The sequence below is a fragment of the Vanacampus margaritifer genome, chromosome 3 (assembly GCF_051991255.1).
Source record: "Vanacampus margaritifer isolate UIUO_Vmar chromosome 3, RoL_Vmar_1.0, whole genome shotgun sequence".
Classification (NCBI taxonomy): Eukaryota; Metazoa; Chordata; class Actinopteri; order Syngnathiformes; family Syngnathidae; genus Vanacampus; species Vanacampus margaritifer.
In genome coordinates, this window is record NC_135434.1 from 16,730,507 (window position 1) to 16,746,865 (window position 16,359).

Here is a 16,359-nt window from a genome sequence, read left to right on the forward strand (position 1 = left end):
CAGTTATAAAGTCCTCCTTTCTGTCTTCTTTAGCTCCTTCTTTGTCCATGTTAACACCTGCTAGCTTAACGGATATGTGAAGGAAGCGACTAATACAATGCTGACTTGGATTCTAAAGAAAATATTGCATTTTTCGGCGCTGGATAGGCACCATGCCAGAGGACATGGATAACTCATCCTTCCCTCTTATTTTCAACCCAGGTTAATTGAAAATCGTCATTCCCTTGAGGTGTGCTTTTAAACCAAGTGTTTTGTGTTTTAGCCTCTACTCAATTAATCTGTGGTGCACATATGTAGGACCATGTCTGTATTTTTAATTATTAAAAATTATTTAATTGCTGAGATGCAAATGATCCTCTGAGCTCTTAATAGTTTGAGTCAACCTTTAATGATGTGTGCTGTTTTCGATCATTCAAGGTCATTGGCATTCAATCACCCGCATGATAAATTCATTGGACGCTGCTAAACTGTAAGACATTGGTGGTAAACATAGATGCTTAAATGGATCCTTAAATTCCGCCTGCCTGATGGCTAATCCAAAAGGTCGAGCATGAGTGTTTTGAGTTGCTTGTTAAGGAACAAACCGCCTTGCACGCAACTGCAATGCTGATGTTGCGCCTCGTTGGGCTGATAAATGGCACAGAGACAGAAAGGTGTAAAAAGAATTTTACGCCATTTAGCCTGTCACAGAGGCGGTAACAGTGTTGTATTAATGTTAACAGAAAAGCCTGATCCACAAAGCAGCTAATTCAAAATGTTATTACTGACACATTTTTGTATGATGACTGTAAATTTGCGTAAGCTGCGGCTTGTGAGCACAATTGATATTTGAGGCTTTTAATATTGGTCTAACAGCAACGACGTGTTCAAAGGATGAACAATAACTCATGGGAGTCAATGTGATATGTTCAAGCACATAAAAACTGATTAAAATATGTGCAAACACACAGATGTGTGTGGAAATGAAATATATGGACAAACTATATTAGCATTGAACCAGTCACACACACACACACAGCTTCCTGCTGCAAATTGTTTGATAGTGTGCTTACTGGAATACTTCACACTTTTAAACATAATGTCAACTGAGATTTCTTCGAGAATTGCGGGAAAATGAAAACACACTCACCTTCGTTTTTAAAATGACTTGAATTTCTCCTCTTCCATCCCATTGACTCTTTTCAGATCAATGGGCCGTGGCAACTATAGTAATGTACCGGTACTTACTGTGCAATTCATGTAATCCATAAGCATTAAACTTTTTTTCATTTAACTACTTTATCGAGCCAGGCTCATTAGCTTGATGTAGGGAAAACTATTTTGCTGATATTCCTGAATTTTGTTCTCCACTGCCTTGTATTTTGAAACACATCCACCCCATGCAGTGCTGTTATTTAAACTTCATTGAATCCATATTTTTCGGACTATAAATCACACTTTTTTTCATAGTTTGTCTGGTCTTGTGACTTATACTCAGGTGTGACTTGTATATATTAAAATTAGAGCTCTGAATGTCACCCAAAATCCCCGTATCATGTTGACTTTATTTTGGCGGTTGTCAAATATTTTTGGTGCATTACAACCGGTGGCCAAAAGGTGGCCAAACGTGTTGGACAACCGTCAAAGTAAAAGAAGTAATGGATGAAGAAGGTCATGCTTTACCAGTGGCGGCAATATTCTTTACAGCATGCTAAAGAAGGCGGCGCTAATCCTCCAAAAGTATTTGCCAACTGCCAAACGAAAGTAGACGAAATGGAAGCAGAATAAGAAGAAGTAGTATGGCAACGTGTGACACGTCGCTATTTTAGCATGTGGTTTCTGAAGAGGGTCTTCTGCCCAGATTTAGTCATAACTGTTTTAATTACCTTATTTCCTCAGTAGAGCTTTGTTCTGCGGATGTATCTTTGTGAGTGTTATCGCAATTTCTGCCAGGTGCAGTCATGACTGAAAAACCTCCTCTATTCCTCAAATGGGCTTTTGTTTTGTGTCTGTATAGTGTCCTTGAATGTATCTCTGTACGTCTGGTCAACTGCGGTTGAACTGTTTACTGGAAACTGTGTGGTACCGCCCTTCAAGATAGTATAGGAATATTGTAAGTCCTCTGTAATCTTCGCACTTGTGAGAGGCTACAGCCATTGTCTGTAACTCACTTGTGCCCGTACTATTCTGTAGAAATAAAAGCTTTGAAGGAACTGTTTATCAATCTCCAGCCTGTATGCAGATAACCAACATTCTCACTACCCGAAAGAAAACGAACACGCGGAGGAAAAGATCTACTCCACAACATTTCCTTACGCTACAAAAAGGATTTACAGCACCAAAAGACACAATAATCAACATACAATATTTATTGTAACCTAATTTAATAACATATGCTATCACTAAAACATACATTTTAAAACTAGTTCAAATACCACACCCTCATGCTGTTCTTCCACAACAAACTCATCCAACCATGCCTTTATGGACTAGTCTTGCAAAATAAGCGCCAAACTGTTCACACAAACTTGTCCGATATTTATTGTCAAGATGGAGAACTAAGATCAAGCCCTGATCTGATTAAAAGGTGCGTGTCAGTGCTCTTTTCCAATAGGGTCGTTAAAATGATAAATCCCTGTTAGCAAACAAAGCAAGACAATTACAACACACTGACACAGAGAAGCAGTGTGTTAATGTTGCACATGACAGAAAATGTGCCTGGAAGATAATGGATTGCAGATATTAGATGTTTCTTTAACTGCTCTTTTCTGTGAGTAAACATGGCAATGTAGGCTCTTTGCTGAAAGCCTGTTCCCTTAAATACTACGAGAAATACATTACAACGAGTGCCGAGCCAAAATAAGTTATTTCTGGCTGGATAAGCACGGGGGGATGTTTCAGAGGCAGCCAAAAGAATCTACATTAAGCAGAGATATCTGTTAATTAAATCTGTCCCTTCCTGATCCCTATCTGTAACACGTAACCTACACCGCCACTGCTTCTGTTGCTGCTGAATGCACACACACACACACACACACACACGCAGGTTTGCCTCTGTGTATTATGAGGACATTTTTTCCAAACCTGTTTAATTGTGTATTACGGGGACACCCCTTTCCGCTAATGCCAGAGAGATGGGACTTGCACCCCAAAAAATTTTTGGGGGTCGTCCAGGGAAATTTCACTTCAAAACTTGAAAAAACTCAACGCACAAAAAAAAGAAAAACCTGAAAAAACAGTAATTATGAGGACATAGATAATGAGCTAAATAAGCCACGCCCATGGCAAAAATGGTAATTATGAGGACCAACTCACATTACAAGGACAAAGTTTACACAACACACAGCAACCATGTCACTGAAGTGACTTGAAAGTTCTGGCATTCTGACGTTACACAAACTGAAATGACATTGATGTGTAATGACTTACCTGATATAAGGTCGCATTGTTGTGCATAACAATACTGTGAAATGCAAAGTCATACCTGATCCTTGAGCACCATGTTACAACTTTAGGACAGACTGAAACTGGTATGTTAATAAAACATGCTTCTTATGTGAACAGGTTATCTGGGTCAAGCACATCTTTGTAATGGATAAGTTAGACATGAAACCAGATGCAAAAGAGTCAGTGAACATTGAACATTTTATTCTTTAAAACATGACTACCTCTCATCTTAAAGATGAGCAGTTTTCTAATAGCTCATTACTGGAATACCTTCGGATTTCAGAATTTCTGAAACAGGTTCAATGTAGGAAGTGTCCGAAGTACTGTGAGAATCTGGAACATATTCCTCTGCTGATGAATCCTCACTTGAACTGGATACATCAGCAACCTAATTTTTTAAACAAAAACAATTATTACATACATACAGACATACATATACATATTGTCACTGTCCTGTGAAAAACACATCCACCATATTTTCCAGACTATAAAGCGCACCGTGATACAAGCCGTGCCGCCAAGAAGGATTGCTACCGGAGAGCAGCCCGCGACCTAAAAATGGAAACGTGTTTTTCACAGGACACCAATGATATCCATATATACAGTAGACGCACACATACATGTGCATATATACAGCGGCTCTAAAATTGACACCTGCCGGATGCGGGTTAAAGTTCCTTTTGGCGGGTGGTCATAAATATTTACTAGCTTTACTTCGCTGTTACTTAGTGATGTTACACTCGAAGTAGAAGCTTGAGACAAGTGTCGAGCGCTCCCGCCATTGATGGGCTAATGTGCTAAAGTTCATTTACCAAAGATAGGTGGTCTTCATCATCAAGCAGTTTTGCATTTTTTTTTTTTTTTTGCAATCAACGGGATATGTGCCAGATGCTGGAGCAAACTAGAAAAGCATTTAGAACCTAAAGTTTGTGCATATACTAAAGATTATTATAAATCTAGTCACCACATTTATTCGAAAGATGAGATGAAGCATTTAACAAGAGGGATAGTTAATATGCTTAATCTATGGCATTGCCCCTAAAACGGGTCTTGTGTGATACAGTCCTTCAGTTACAGTAGACGTTTTCTATTTTACCGAGTCAGACAGTCGTTAAGATTGAGACAATTGCTCAACATTTAGCTGCTTGCAACTAAAGACAGCGGTATAAACATGGGTCATAATTTATCCTCTTGACTAAATTATATTCATTCAATGAAAATGCCTGCACTATTAATCCTGGTTGCGTGAAACAAAGATCCATTGCAGATACAAATAACACACAAGATAAAATACCCATCATGCCAGTCCATTCTAGTGCAGCGAAAGGTCCAAAACATAAAGCACATTTATCCAAGCTTGATACAAGTGAATAAACTACCTGATGTTTACACTCCTGTTTTAAAAAAAAAAATTAATAAATTATAGCGAGTTCACCTCTAAAATCCACCATAAATAAATTAATGGGAAAAAAAGATCACTACAGTGCATAATCTAAATCACCAAACTGCCAACAAATCTTAAATTTGAGATATTTTTAATGTTGACTTGTAGAAATTTTAGTCCCATACAAGCGTATTGTTGGATACAGTATTTTTAACGTCTTGGCAATACACATTGCATAAACAATTGTTGTGATTATATTTGTTAGTTATATAGTTTAGCCCTAGCATCTACTCTACACTCTTCACTCCTAACGTCTTGCTTCTGAAAACTGATTTCAACATCAATATTCAAAAATAAATCTCGTCACCTGGTCAACTTTGTCTGTGACAGCTATGTCTTCAGCTATGTCTTCAGGTTGTGCGTCAGTTCAAACCTGGTACACATGAAGAGAAAAATACATATAAAATTCAATTCTTACTAACACACAAGACTGTACCTGTGCATGTACACAGTTACAGTACATACAGAACAATGAATAGGTTAAAGTATTGTGAATGCAAACTCATTTTATTTGCCATTACAAAAATAAATAAATAAATCCTTCTGCACTACAGGTTTGTGTAAATTGGTGACGTCTATTTTTCACAATGAAACAAAAACAAGAAAATACACAGTCCTCAGAGAATCCATACCTGACCAGAGTATGAATTGTGAGGACTGTATGTGTAACTCCAAGCCCTGAAAACTTATTTTACACTCACAGTGTATAAATACAATGTCCTCAGTGTGTCAGTTATTCACAACTACGACATTGTGAGGACTATGTATCTGCGAGGGCTGCTCAGTATTGACAAAACATGCGACATGGGTGTTTTATACAATGATGGAGATTATTTAAGCATTTAACACATACCTAAAAAAAAAGGATCTATCTATATACATATATATACACATACATATAGATATATATACTGTATACATAGCGAGACGGACAGACAGACATAGCGAGATGGACAGAGCGAGACAGATAGATATAGAAAATAAAGATAGAGATAAAGATAAAGAGATCTTTATAATCCAAAGAAAGAAATGCATGTTAATGCGGAAAAATAAGCATGCTCATTGTGATCTAATCTTATCCTATTAAGTTATTTTTTGTTAGTAATGCCCCTCGATACGGTTCTCTCGTATGGCGATGCGCAATTCAGGTAGTCTCTGATTGGTCAAAGTCAGACTAAAGTATACAATACAATATTCATTTGTTGCATGTCTTTGCAATACAAATATTGCATGAGCCATTCGTGCGACAAGATATTTTTTTATATATTGTGCCAACGTCTTGCTTCTGAAAAATGTATTTCAACATCAACATTCAAAAACAAATCTAGTCACCTGGTCAACTTGGTCTGTGACAGCTATGTCTTCAGGTTGTGCGTCAGTTGAAACCTGGTACACAAAGAGAAAAATACATATAAAATTAAATTCTTAGTAACACGACTGTACCTGTGCATTTACACAGTTACAGTACATAAAGAACAATGAATAGGTTAAAGTATTGTGAATGCAAACACATTTTATTTGCCATTACAAAAATAAATAATCCGTCAGCACTAGTGGTTTGTGTAAATTGGTGACGTCTATTTTTCACAATGAAACAATTAATAGAAAATACTCAGTCCTCAGAGTGTCCATACCTGACCAGAGTATGAATTGTGAGGACTGTATCTGTAACTCCAAACCCCTGAAAACTTATTTTACATTCGCAGTGTATAAATACACTGTCCTCAGAGTGTCAGTTATTCACAACTACGACATTGTGAGGACTGTGTATCTGCGAGGGCTACACAGTATTGACATGCGACATGGGTGTTTTATACTCTGATGGAGATTAAACATTTAACACGGACCTAAAAAAAAAGATCTATACATATACTGAATACATACATACTCTATATATACAGTATATATATATATATATATATATATACAGTATACATACAGTATATATATATATATATACACAAATATACATATATATATATATAGATAGAGAGACAATATATAGATATAGATAGATATATAGACATAAAGATAAAGATAGAGAGATCTTTATAATCCAAAGAAAGAAATACACGTTAATGCGGAAAAATAATCATGCTTATTGTGATCTAGTCTTATACATATAAGTTTGTTTTTTTTAGTAATGCCCCTCGATACGGTTCTCTTGTATGGTGATGCGCAATTAAGGTAGTCTCTGATTGGTCAAAGTCAGACTAAAGTATACAATACAATATTCATTTGTTGCATGTCTTTGCAACAGACATATTGCATGAGCCATTCGTGCGACAAGATCTTTTTTGTATATATTGTGCAACGTCTTGCTTCTGAAAAACGTATTTCAACATCAACATTCAAAAAGAAATCTAGTCACCTGGTCAACTTGGTCTGTGACAGCTATGTCTTCAGGTTGTGCGTCAGTTGAAACCTGGTACACAAAGAGAAAAATACATATAAAATTAAATTCTTAGTAACACGACTGTACCTGTGCATTTACACAGTTACAGTACATACAGATTAATGAATAGGTTAAAGTAATGTGAATGCAAACTCATTTTATTTGCCATTACAAAAATAAATAAATAAATCTGTCTGCACTACAGGTTTGTGTAAATTGGTGACGTCTATTTTTCACAATGACACAAAAATAAGAAAATACACAGTCCTCAGAGTGTCCATACCTGACCAGAGTATGAATTGTGAGGACTGTATGTGTAACTGCAAGCCCTCAAAACGTATTTTAAACTCACAGTGTATAAATACACTGTCCTCAGAGTGTCAGTTATTCACAACTACGACATTGTGAGGACTGTGTATCTTGCGAGGGCTGCACAGTATTGACAAAACATGCGACATGGGTGTTTTATACAGTGATGGAGATTATTGTGACATTAAACATGGACCGAATATATATATCTTCATAATCTAATTAAAGAAATACACGTACGTGCGGAAAAATAATCATGCTCATTTTGATCTAGTTTTATCCAAATAAGGTTTTTTTTGTTAGTAATGCTCCTCGATACAATTCTCTTGTATGGCGATGCGCAATTAAGGTTGTCTCTGATTGGTCAAAATCAGACTCAAGTAGGGCCTGGCAATAAATCAAATTAATTGAATAAATTAAATTCAAATTGAATCGTTGAAAATTTGCTAAATCGTGAAATGTATTTTGTCTTCTGGATTATTAAAAACTGTTATAATGTTCTGTTACATCCAGATGTTATTGTGAGTTGTAATTTTGCACAAGTGGTGGCAGAATGCTGGATGGTTGGTTTAAAAGACTTTTTATTTAATTTTTTTGGCCATATCGCTTAGCCTCAGACTAAAGTATACAAACAATCCAATATCCATTTGTTGCACGTCTTTGCAATGCACATATTGCATGAGCCATTCGTGCGCCAAGATATTTTCCACATATTGTGCAGCCCTAGTATCTCCACCCTCCACTAATGTCTTGCTTCTGAAAACTGATTTCAACAACATTCAAAAAGAAATCTAGTCACCTGGTCAACTTTGGCGCAGTCTGTGATAGCGGTGTCTTCATCAGGTTGTGCTTCAGTGGAAACCTGGGGTAGATGAATAGAAAAATACCAATACAATTAAATTCTTACTAAGACTAGACTGCTATACTGTAATTTCATGTAATCATGAATGTGCGACCAGTAATTCTAGTATGTCACATGTATGAAACAATATCCAAATGTCATGATAAGCAATCACGATATGATAATCAACATGATATTGTGAAGTTAGCGATACTCACGATAACTGTAAAAGTAAAATAAAAAAATAAGTCACAATATTGTAAAAAAAATGAAATAAAAACAAAAAAAATTATATTGAGAAAAGAATGTACTTTTGCTTTTGAGTTATAATTAATCTTTTATGTTTTGTCAAACCTTGCACGATTACCCCCCCCCCAAAAAAAAAAAAAATTAAGTGTGACAACACACCATATAAACATACCATAGTGTTTTTCCATTGTAGTGAAATTCAAACATGAAAACCTTCTGGGCATCATGATACACTCTCAGCCTGTTTTCACGTTCCTGTTTGCTTATAACTTCTCCTCGATATTCAGTAGGAAAGACTCCCTTCTGAAAGGAGCAGGAACTGAACACTCCTCGACCTTACAAAGAAAAAGGGATACAACAGAAATATTTCATTATAACAGTAATGAAAACTAGGCCCATACTAAAGAATCTTTTACCAATACTCACCTTTGAATGAATTAATATATTTCATGGTGAAGCCATCCCTGTCTTTACCTAAGGATGAAAAATATGCTACCTCTTCTTTGGGTTTAACTTTTGCCCTCTGTGGCCTCATGACTGACATATCTCACTGAAGATAATGATCTAAAGCTATAGAAAAAAAATGAGTTTCAATCAGTTTGATAGGTAACTTGGTGCAGATGTTTTGAAGTTGACTTTCTGTGGACCATAATATCCTGTGCAGTGTGCAGTAAATGTGCCAACGAAAATAAAATACAGTGGATAGCACAGCTCTGCTAAATATTTGCATAAATTAAATGTAATGAACACTTTACAGACTTTACTGAAATATTTCTATTTAAAGAACAAATTTAAGTAAACACAAATGCAGCAATTTACCAATACTTCATTTATACTGTACTGGTAATACTAAACCATTGTATATTTTCACATCACAAACCAGCCTATCAAACCAGCCTGTTATTGCTTTCCTCTTAAAAATTTCAATTAGCATTTATCTTACACAACAGACGGTTAGCTCTGCTATGCTAACTGAGCTAACCGTTGCTAACAAAAGCGTAGCAATTCTAAATAATTAGCTGCAACCATCATAATCAACAGATGGTTAGGTATGCTAACGTTAGCTTAGCTGCACTTACACTGGACTTGCATTATAAATCATTTTCAGCAATGTACACAAGCGACCAACATTAAAATAAACAAGTTTCTGGAGGAAAAATTCGAGCTTCAAACCTACCTCATTAGCACAGCTACACTGCCATCACCTCTCGTGAAGTAATTAGAGCCGGGGGCGGTTCTCTATCGGGGCTGCTAGATGACGTCACTTCCGTACTCCGGGCAATATAATAAATCACATTTAAATCAACAAATTGGTTCAGTGTTGGATTATGAACTTTGTTGATAAGAGTGGCTATTGTTCTATGATTTACAGTGTCAATTAAAAAAAAAATAGATCACATTTAAAATTAACCCGAAAGGCTCATATACTAAATTAATTACCACAGACGAAAACAAAGGATATTATTGCTAGAATTATAGATAATTTTGTAATCGTTTAATGTGATTTCAGTTTGTTTTTTTAAAAAGTTATTATTATTTTTTTCATTAACAAAAATGTTTTTTTGCTTTAGTAAATAAAATAACCTTGCTGCTGTCACACAGTTGCTGTCCGAGGATGTTTTGGTACTATACTTTAGTAATGGATGCATGTGTTTTTTGGCAAAATTGTGAGCGAGCCCAGTAACTTGGCTTAGAAGCAACCCTGCAAATGAATGGTCACATGATGCTTTACTGTTGGCATGAAGCAGGACTGATGGTAGCGCTCACCTTTTCTTCTCCAGACAAGCATTTTTCCGGATGCCCCAAACAGTTGGAAAGGGGGTTAATCAGAGAAAATAACTTTAACTCTTTTTTCCTTATTTTGGTCTGTGTTTATGGAATCCCTTTTTCACTGGTCACACCAGGCCATCCTCCAAAAGTCTTACTCCCTCACCATGGGTGTAGATGGACTCATACCTGCTTACTGCCATTCCTGAGCAAGCTCTACACTGGTGGTGATGTCCTTATCCCCGCAGCTGAATCAACTTTGGGAGATAGTCCTGGCTTTTGCTGGATTTTCTTGGGTGCCCTGAAGCCTTCTTCACTTAAAGTTTGTAAGGTCACTAAAGGAAATTACTTTAATTTTCATGGCAAATAGGGACTTTGCAATTCATCTAATCACTATAACATTCTGGAGTACATGTACATGCAAATTGCCATCATAAAAAAACAATAATAAGTCAGCACTGCAGATTCTTAGAAAATCAATGTCATTCTCAAAACATTTGGCCACTGGTGTACAGAAAGATGTTATACTGTAAAGGCAGGGTGGGATGTTAAATGATGAATTAATGTACGGCACTGACAGTTTCTCTGTCTCTGCTGTTAACCATTGTACATTTTTAAATAAACAACCACTGAAAGAATTAAATACTGAAATATATAATTAAATATCATAGGGTATTTCATTATTTAATTATTTACTTAGGAATTGGTGGCTGCAAAAAAAAAAAAAAAAAAAGGTTCTGTGTCTACAGACAAACATTCACAATACACAGCATTTTGAGAAAAAACTGAATTATGGAGACGTGCGTAATTGTGGGGACAGGTGATGGTCAGCCAATCAAATGCTGTGAAATATACACTGGTGTGAATTATTCATGAAGTGGTGCATTACAAGGACCTTCCTACAGGGGGCGCCATCAAATACACAAAAATACACAAATTCACGTAATTATGCTTTACAAGGACATTGGCTAAAACTTTGGATTTAAGCCTTCTACAGCCCTAGAAGCACTTCTGCATTGAAATAATTATGAGGACATGGGCTGTGTCCTCATAATTCAAAATGTCCTTGCAGCACGGCATGTATTCAGGTGAAATGTCCTCATAATACACAAAGGCAACACACACACACACACACACACACACACACACACACACACACACACACACACACACACATAAATCTTAATACCCCGGTTTTCTCTTTCTATCATCCCATCAGCTATTGCAGACAGGAAAAGAAACATTTCCTCGTGTGCAGGCAACACAGGTAGGTAGAATACTTTTCCACATGGGTGACACTGACAGCTGTAATCTTAACATCTGACACTATATCATATCTAAAACTTTCACTTTCCAGCAGTTGTGCGTGGGCAAAGGCTAATGATCGGTGCCATATTGTGGCCTCAGAATCCTCAGAGAGTCTATGGTGTTTTCTCTTCCCATATATGATAATGAAGCTTATCTTTAAAATGGAACATTAACAGTACAAATGCCTTTTTAACACACTGTTAGTATATATAAATATATATATGACCTCTGTATCCCACTAGAATATTTACCCTGTACCCTGAACTGAGCAATCCCATCTCCATATTCAGAACCAAAACAAGAGCAATCTGTAGTAAGATGACACAGAGCTGGAGGGTTTTCAAACAATTGCATTTCATGTCAATTTCTGCTGTAACTGAATTATATTTATTCATTTAGGCGTTATGAATATAAATAGTGTTGCTATTATAGTGATGCATGATTGGTGGAATGAATTTCTTCTTCTTATTCCAGTTGAAAAGCAGAGAAAGGGTGGCAAAAGATTTAAAGACAAAGAGAACGATTTAAAAATCACTAAATATCCAAATTGACGGACCAGCAGCAAATGAAGGAAACAAATAAAAAACAAATGAATAAATCTCACCATTTCTCAGTGTTTTGGCACTATTTTAATCATCTTTTTTAAAAAAAAAAAAAAAAAAAACTCCAAAAGCTTCTTGTCTTTTTATGCTGGGTGAGTGAGTCAACTTACAATAACCCATAGACTTTTAAAACTGATGGGTCCAAAATAACCCAATTTTGGTGGAAAATTCAACCAACCTACTACTACAACTATGAGTCAATTTGTTGAATCGTGTTGTTCGCAATTCGCTCTGCCAATCAAAGGTTTGCAGTTAGGTTAAAAAATGGAGGAATGATCACATAAGCTATGTTCACAACATTTTTTTGATCATGATTGCTGATTATTTGAATTATATTTTTTTGTCAGGAACATATCATTTCCTATATATGCCAGTAGTGTAAGGAACAGGCAGAAAATTCTCCACTGGATGGCAAAAGGTACAATCAACGTGAGTATCCAAATATTCCCATTTATCCAACAGAATAAATCATAACTCCTTGCAAATATATCATTCCTGTGTTCAATGAACTCATTTACTGCCATTAACGGCTATACACGTCAAAAATCAATTTTAACTGGTCAGACAGTGAATTAGTTAGGTAAGGTTACCCATGAGATTCTTCAAGTACCTTGGCGCAACAAAGGTTGGAAAGCACAAATCTACTATTTACTTACCTAAATAAAAGCTTATTATTAAGTGTGTCTTATATAGAATGACGTGACTGATGTCTATGCATCAGATATCTTGCATTGGAGAGATACAGATTCAGAACGCTTGTATCGCTATCATTCCTGCCACTTGAAACAGGCTTCTGGTGGCGGTTGCCAGTCTCTTTAGATCCTGGCAGATGTAGTGAGCTAGCATTAGCGCTACTTGGCTACACTCAGAGCTACTGTACACCACTGCTCCTTTAACAAAAGAGAAAAAGGGTTTTACGAGTGAATTAATCGATGGGACGCATACCAACTGAACCGTTTTTCAAAAGCAGTTCCATCCCTAAAATGTGTGTGGTGAGCAAAGTGACTGACAGGAGAGGCAACTGAAAATGGATGACGTATGTAAACAAACGCACATGTTAATGTCTTGACTGTGGCACAGCCAAATGTATCTGATCCCCCACTTAAAAACATTTTTTTTTTAGACTCTTATAATAAATAAACTATATTGTATTCAGTCTCTCTGTGCGGCCATGCTCTGGTCCACCATCCGGTTGTCTGGGACCCATGACATAGATAATATAACATGCTTTTCTCATAAAGCATACACAACATCATTTTGACTGCTTTCTTTATGTCTTCTTCACCTTTCTGTTTTTCTTCCTCTACATCTTTGCGTCGTTCAGCCTCCCAAATATCTAGGGAATCCGTCTGGAAAGACATGGGGCTTGGAGGTGACTGGGGGATGAAGACATGGGGTGTATGTGGACCAGATGTCGGAGCTTTCAAGAGACTGGGAGGGGCGGCGTGAGAGCACAGCAGAGAAGCGGGGGGGACATGGCTGTTCTCAATTACCCTGATCAATTGAAAGGAGGGGGTTAGCGGTGCGGGGTGAGGCTAAAGTAAGCAGGGTATTTGGATAGAGCGTTGGACGAGAACGGTCTTATTCAGCTCATAATTTCAAACTCTGGCTTTTTGGCACCGCACACCGGTTACTGCAATTAGCAATTGTAGGCCTTAAACATGTAATCTTTAAATGCCGCACATTCTAGAAGTTAGAGAATAACGACGGGATATCCTATTACAGCGTAGGATTGTCAGAATCATCTCTGGCTTTGCTTCCTTCAACTGGAAATGTTATTTAATTGAGTGGCTTGAACAATAATAAGAAATCCTGAACTGGATGATGGTTGAGCTTAAGATGAGGCCCCCTCAGATCAAGTGGTAGCTCTGTTCTGTGTTTTAATTAGGATTATATGTCCTCTTTAAAGGATTCCTTCTCAGAAGTCCCTCCAATTTAGAGCCCTATAGGGTTACAGAAGATTAAAAGCACTTTTCCATCTTTACTCTTTGATACATCTTTGAAATTGTGCTTAGTTCTCTGTCCCTGGAACACTTTATCTCCAGCGAAGTAGGACTGAGGGCTGAAAGGAGGGGTAAGATGAAGGTTGGTGTTTTGCCAGACTTTTCTTTTTGCCTCGTTTGCTTTGTACTTAGTTCACTTCACTCTGAGGTATACGGTCGGCTGCGGTGTTTTCATTTATTTTATCGTTCTGATCAGATTTAAGGGAGTGTCACATTACACACTGCAGGTTTAATGCATCCTCCCCTTTTGGTACCCAATCAAAAGGCTCTTCCCCCGTGACCCCTGACCTTTAACTCTGTGAGTAGAAAAAGAGAAAGGCATTGGTTTCAGCAGAGGGAGGGGCTCAGGCAGGCTGTCTTCAGCTTCAGACTGCTTTGGCCCCCGACTCCTCCATTACACCCCCTTTTTCCCCCTTTTATATTTTTTTTTACTCTTCTGGAAACTAACTTTATTCTAAACACTTGAAAATCCTCCACATGTGCAAGCCATTAAGTTTCTCAACTCTAGATGAGAAAGACCCACAGTCATGTCCACGAACACACGCCTAGCAAATGGAAATCTAAGAACACACATAAAGGTAAATACACATGTTACGCAAGCATACACACACAACAAATAAGAAAGAAAATACATGTTTGCACAGTTGCACTAAACTTCATGAATATATAAAAAGTGATATATATATATATATATATATATATATATATATATATATATATATATATATATATATATATATATATATATATATATATATATATATATATATATATATATCCTAAACTTTGTATGTATATATATATATATATATATATATACATATAAAGTTTAGGTTCAGTCCGTCCACGTTCTGTTCGGCCCTTTCACGCAACTCTTTTTCCCCCCTCCCTTTAAGAGCGTTAATCCGTTATGGCGCCGTCCATGGTTACGGCAGCGACGCTGCAGCCAATCATATTGCAGCGGGGCGGGTAGAGCGAATTCTCAGGTTTCATGGCGCTAGTGTATGCTATGGTGCTAACAACGTTTAGCGTCCTGAGCCATCGCTCATCGCTGCCAAGTCTTTATTAATCAAACACAAGATTTGTGGTACATGAAACGGACGTCGGAAATCGCTATGTTCATGACGGATAATAAATAAAGGTGGAAATCTGCAATCAAAGCACATCTTGTTCGTTTTGTTTGTAATCCAGTGTGGTGGTGTTTACAACGTGAATGAAGAGATGAGGCCACTGAGCTGAGCTCATTCACACATCATTCAAATATATATATTTTTTTAATTTATTTATTTATTTATTTATTTATTTTGTTAATTTGTTTGGCACAAAAAAAAAGGAAAAAAAGAAAAAAATAATATTTTCAGATGGTAAATTAATCATGCTTTGCTTTCTTCTCATCGTCATATCAAAATGTAGAGGACATTCCTTTTGACATTGATTCAGCCACAGGTTGCAAACTATGATTAATGAAATATGAGTGTACATTCTAAAATGGCTCTTTTGGACTAAGAAAACAAAAGCCCAAGTTCAGATCCGTTGCTCGGGTCCACACTAAAGTTTTGTGGAATCCAGTTAAATTTTGCAGACAATCCAAACCGCTAACACAGCAACATGATCTCACCCGTATGTAGTTAGAAATGGTAGAAAATGTTAAGCGCGCTATTAAGTTTGAAGTAAAATATTTTCCAGTGACATGGCTGTCTGCACCCATTTTATACAGAGGTGCAAAGCCGCCTACTCTGTAAGCATAGTAACCATACGGTGGGGAAACATAATGCATACATGAAACATAATGCTGCAAATTATTTTCCAAATCAAAAATGATTTGATTTTTCTCAATAAATCCCCAAATACTGTATACATCTATAGTCAAGATACAAAACACGCTCAACAAAGCTATTCACAAAAACATACCAACAAATGACGACTATTATGTGCACGACTGCACATGAAATCAGACATCAGGATACGCCTATTTGATGTCAATTATTTACTGAGAAAAAAATCCTTAAAAAAAA

General features: G+C 36.7%; 1 protein-coding gene across 2 annotated transcripts; it reads right to left on the reverse strand.

Moving 5' to 3' along the window:
- Positions 1–3,002: 3,002 nt before the first annotated feature.
- On the reverse strand, positions 3,003–11,543 carry LOC144049434 (N-lysine methyltransferase KMT5A-A-like). Of its 2 annotated transcripts, XM_077562365.1 has the most exons (8): positions 9,842–11,543; positions 9,091–9,234; positions 8,837–8,999; positions 8,374–8,436; positions 7,242–7,295; positions 6,203–6,256; positions 5,178–5,243; positions 3,003–3,814 (listed from the first exon to the last, which is right to left on the reverse strand). In XM_077562365.1, the coding sequence occupies exons 2-5, from the start codon at positions 9,206–9,208 to the stop codon at positions 7,265–7,267; spliced, it is 375 nt and encodes a 124-aa protein (XP_077418491.1). In that variant the 5' UTR covers positions 9,209–9,234; positions 9,842–11,543; the 3' UTR covers positions 3,003–3,814; positions 5,178–5,243; positions 6,203–6,256; positions 7,242–7,264. The 2 variants fall into 2 exon arrangements, with proteins under 2 accessions (XP_077418491.1, XP_077418490.1); XM_077562364.1 differs by having other exon boundaries at positions 9,091–11,543.
- Positions 11,544–16,359: the final 4,816 nt, after the last annotated feature.

What these genes read in the sequence shown, in the direction of transcription:
- LOC144049434 (XM_077562365.1), bottom strand. Translation starts at nt 9,208, where the DNA reads ATGTCAGTCATGAGGCCACAGAGGGCAAAAGTTAAACCCAAAGAAGAG. An exon ending in TACAATGGAAAAACACTATG is followed by an intron (nt 8,437 to 8,836) that starts GTATGTTTATAT and finishes CATCTACCCCAG; the next exon opens with GTTTCCACTGAAGCACAACC. An exon ending in ACTGCGCCAAAGTTGACCAG is followed by an intron (nt 7,296 to 8,373) that starts GTGACTAGATTT and finishes TTTGTGTACCAG; the next exon opens with GTTTCAACTGACGCACAACC.